Below are 4,044 nucleotides of genomic sequence, written 5' to 3'. Positions count from 1 at the left end.
GATCTTATAAATAATAAATAAATAAACAAAAAACTATTATTCATAAAAATAGTGCTTTAAATATATGTTTTTATTAATTTCAAAATGAAAAAATAAATGTGTAACAACCAAAAATGATTATTAATCACTTTTTTCAAATTCTTGGCAATGTCACGATATTTGTGATAGCTAATTAACATAATATCCTCACTTCAGAATTTTTGAGTTTGTGCCGGGTGATTGGATCCGGTTTTGATGACCCGGTTTTTCTTAAAACCAATTATTAATCGCAGAATGATTACTTTATGTTAATTCATAACTAGTATTTCACGTGTTTTAACGGAATTAAATATGAATTATTAAGTCAAGTTTCTTCTTAGATAATCCGTAAAATTTTTATTTTGCCCTGGCCCGGGTTTGCCTACCCATTTTACCAAGACTCCTCTTTAGAACTCTTATCGATTGCGTCATCGGAGTGAATCACCCGAGTACCAAAAGTAGTAGGTACCGAAATATTTTTGGAACACCTCGGCTATTTACATTAACTTTACGTTAGGATTGTTTTAGTGAAAAAGAACGACTCAGCAACCATGCCGTATGTAATGGGAATTGACCACAAATACATCGTGATGGGCTCGCTTGTCTGCACGACAGGAGTTGCCATTTTTTCAACGTATAAATGGTTGCGCGAGAGAAGGAGGCGCAACATAAGTTCTGTGTACGAGTCGCAAAAACTTCTGAACGAGTACCTGGTTTTCCACTATGGGGCCAAAGAAGAAGTTCTGAAATATGACTTTGGGCCCAAGGACTCCCTTGATTTTCCTAAACGATGTGCAGATATGTGTTTGAAACATACTAAAGGATTCGGAAAGGTTGTGATTCCTATTTACTTCTGATAAATGCAGTTAAAATAATAGTCCTAAGACAAACCTTATGTATCTAAATGCCATGCATATGAAATAAATAATGATGTTTTTTTCAAGTTTAATGAATGTTTTGCTTGTACATGTTATAGACGAAAACTTTGAATAGAGCACTGGACATAGGGTGTGCAGTTGGAAGGTCTTCGTTTGAGCTGGCTTGTGAATTCCAGGAAGTAATCGGCATTGATTACAGCCAGTCATTTGTGGATGCATGCGAACACATGAGGGACCTTGGAGAGAAAGTCTACTTTATACAAGAGGAAGGGGACCTTGTCACTCCTCTTATTGCCAAAGTGTCAGACGGAATTGTAAGAATTTAGAGTCAGTGTGCTCATAGTAGATTAAGTGAGAGAGATCACAGGCATTTGTTTCTGACGTAACAATTGTTTTCCTCCACATAATATTGCTAAAAACAAAACAAGTTAAACATCTGTGTCTAACTCAAAATTGCAAAGAGAATATAGACCTCCAAAATATCACATTACTTTTTACATTCAAAGGAAATGCAGCGGAGAAGAGTTTGTTTAAATTCGCTTGTCTAAACCTTCATTTATTGAAGTATATACATGAAGCATGACTGTTTTTTTTTTTTGTCTCGAATCTGCATCAACATTATTTTCTTTTCCATTGTCACTTTGGCTTTCAACTAGAATGTTTAATACATGTCCTAGTCAATTGAGAATTTACACAATTACTGAAACATTTACATGTAACCTTGTGGAAAATGCTTTTTTAAAATTGTGTGTTTGACTCATTTTGAGATTTGTTTGGTTTTCTTTTATGGTGGTGTTGATTAAAAAGTTATGAACTGTTATTTTGCTAATAGGAGAGAGGTAGATGTACTTTTGAGCAAGGAGATGCCTGCGACCTTCGTCATGACCTTGGGTCATTTGGATGTGTTCTGGCTGCCAATTTGATCTGTCGTCTACATGCGCCATACAACTTCCTGCGGCGTTTGTCTGATTTAGTGGCACCAGGAGGAATCCTGATTATTACGTCGCCATATACATGGCTAGAGGAGTTCACAGATAAAGTAAGAGTTATGTACCATGCTGCAGTTTATGTATTGGTCTGACTGTCTCTATTAAGAAAATAAGATTCTAGATTCTAAAATATCATTGTTTTTCTGTGAAATTTAAACTTACTATACAGTAAATTCATGCTGCCAACATTCAAACAAACCATCATTTTATGTTTCTGACAAAAAAATGTAAATTTCTGATAATGTATGAGTAAACCAAGTTGCCATAAATGAAACCTAACAGTTATAAGACTATTTTTGTAATTGAGCCATAGATTTAAAGTATCTTGAAAAGTTTCCTGCTGAATAATATATTGTTGTTTACAGGAAACTTGGCTCGGAGGATATAAAAAAGATGGCCAGGCGGTGACTGGATTCGCCACTCTGAAGAAAGAGCTGGGGCCGAGCTTTTCATTACTGGAGTCCTGCGACATGCCCTTCTTCATCCGGGAAACTGCTCGAAAAAATCAGTGGACCGTGGCTCACTGCACTGTGTGGTCAAGGAAAATGAACTGAGCAGACATGTGGGATTGATTTTTTTCTAGAGTGCTTGTATGTATGTGATAACATGGGAAAGGGTGGGAAGAAATTTGCTCCAGAATTTACATGTACATGTTATTTGGTGTGTTACCGGTAGTATGTTTAAGAAAATCATTAGTTTTGGAAAACGTTAGCATATTGCATGAAGTCTTACATTCCATGTTACACTGAAATTCTTTGTGATGATGTAAGGGAATAAACTATCTAAATACGAATTATCTAAATGCAATACACATTTGATATAGATTTACTAAAAGCATGTGTAAAATATGTGACTGGTGGAGCGCATGTATCTCATTCATTATAGACTGCAAGATTGATAATTCATGTACACAGTATACAAGGCAGATCATTACAAACATAAACTTGCACAGTACAATATCAGAATACATCATTAAATCCAATAACAGAAATATTTATATGATAATGATAAAAAAACGTTGGCAGATGACATACATACATCATAACACACATGATAGTTAATCTAAGCATAAGTTGATAAGCATAGTAGAGCTAAAGTCTTTATGAGACACATGATAACATCAGGATTTATTTACCCCCACCCCATCCCCAAAGAAAATCATCGTAGTGTTGTTAAAGTTGATGTAGAGTAACAGTTAACAGAGATCATGTTTTAGACATGAAGAGTATGATGAATAATGGGTCAATATAGTAAGAGTACATGTATTTATTTACCTATTCAGCTTCTTTAAGCAACAATTTTATTCTTTCATTTTTTGTATTACATTTAAGACCATATATAATAATTTTTTTAGTGTGGTATTCCTTTTACACCATTCTTCATGTTTTGTGCAATTTCTGTCTCATTAATTTTTTGTTGGTTTTTTTTTCAAGCTCCTTGAATTAGTGTCTTCTTTTTTTATTACTGGAGAGCAAAGTTTAAGGCTTAAAAAATCCATTTACTTCTATTATATAGCCTTGTATTCATAAGTGATTATATCACAATGTATGATGGTATTGCTTATATGTTTGCATGTGTATATACTCAAGTTATTCTTTACATTTCTTATTGACATGTAGCAGTGTAAACAATCAAAAATTTGAAGCATTGTTAGTATCCTTTTACCCAGTTTATTTTATAAATCGGTTTATTATGTCTTGTTAGAAAGACAAAAAAATTAAAGTATGTGTTATTAAAAAAAAAAGACTGGGGTTTATTTTCTTTATAAAAGTTAGATTTGAGCAAAATTAGTACACATTTTTTGCTCAGGGATATATACTGCATCATCCAAAGAAATTGATAGCTGGTTGATCCGTGTGTGTGTGTGTGTGTTTGTGTGTGAGTTCAAAATAGGTCTCTCTGTTTATAAGAACAAGCTTACAGTGAAAAACCTTGAGCTCCTTCATACCCCAGCCCAAACTTATTTCTTTCAAATTTTGAGTAAAAGAATAGCCCACCCAAGATCTTATTTTATGCACCGCTTTGACAAAATATGATTTCTACTGTCGAATGGCAAAACTAAAAAATTAAATTGATAAGCAGCGCTGAAATTAAAAAAAAGTTCACTATTAGAAAACACAGTAATTGAAAAGGTGTTATGTGACAAAATGAATTAATTT

General features: G+C 33.6%; 1 protein-coding gene across 1 annotated transcript; it reads left to right on the top strand.

Moving 5' to 3' along the window:
• The first annotated feature begins 518 nt into the window (after positions 1-518).
• LOC128176330 (uncharacterized) lies at positions 519-3,629 on the top strand. The gene is made up of 4 exons (XM_052842581.1): positions 519-851; positions 995-1,210; positions 1,729-1,935; positions 2,251-3,629. The coding sequence occupies exons 1-4, from the start codon at positions 570-572 to the stop codon at positions 2,437-2,439; spliced, it is 894 nt and encodes a 297-aa protein (XP_052698541.1). The 5' UTR covers positions 519-569; the 3' UTR covers positions 2,440-3,629.
• Positions 3,630-4,044: the final 415 nt, after the last annotated feature.

This window comes from Crassostrea angulata, chromosome 3, assembly GCF_025612915.1.
Source record: "Crassostrea angulata isolate pt1a10 chromosome 3, ASM2561291v2, whole genome shotgun sequence".
NCBI lineage: Eukaryota > Metazoa > Mollusca > Bivalvia > Ostreida > Ostreidae > Magallana > Magallana angulata.
This window is presented reverse-complemented; position numbering and strand designations above follow the sequence as displayed.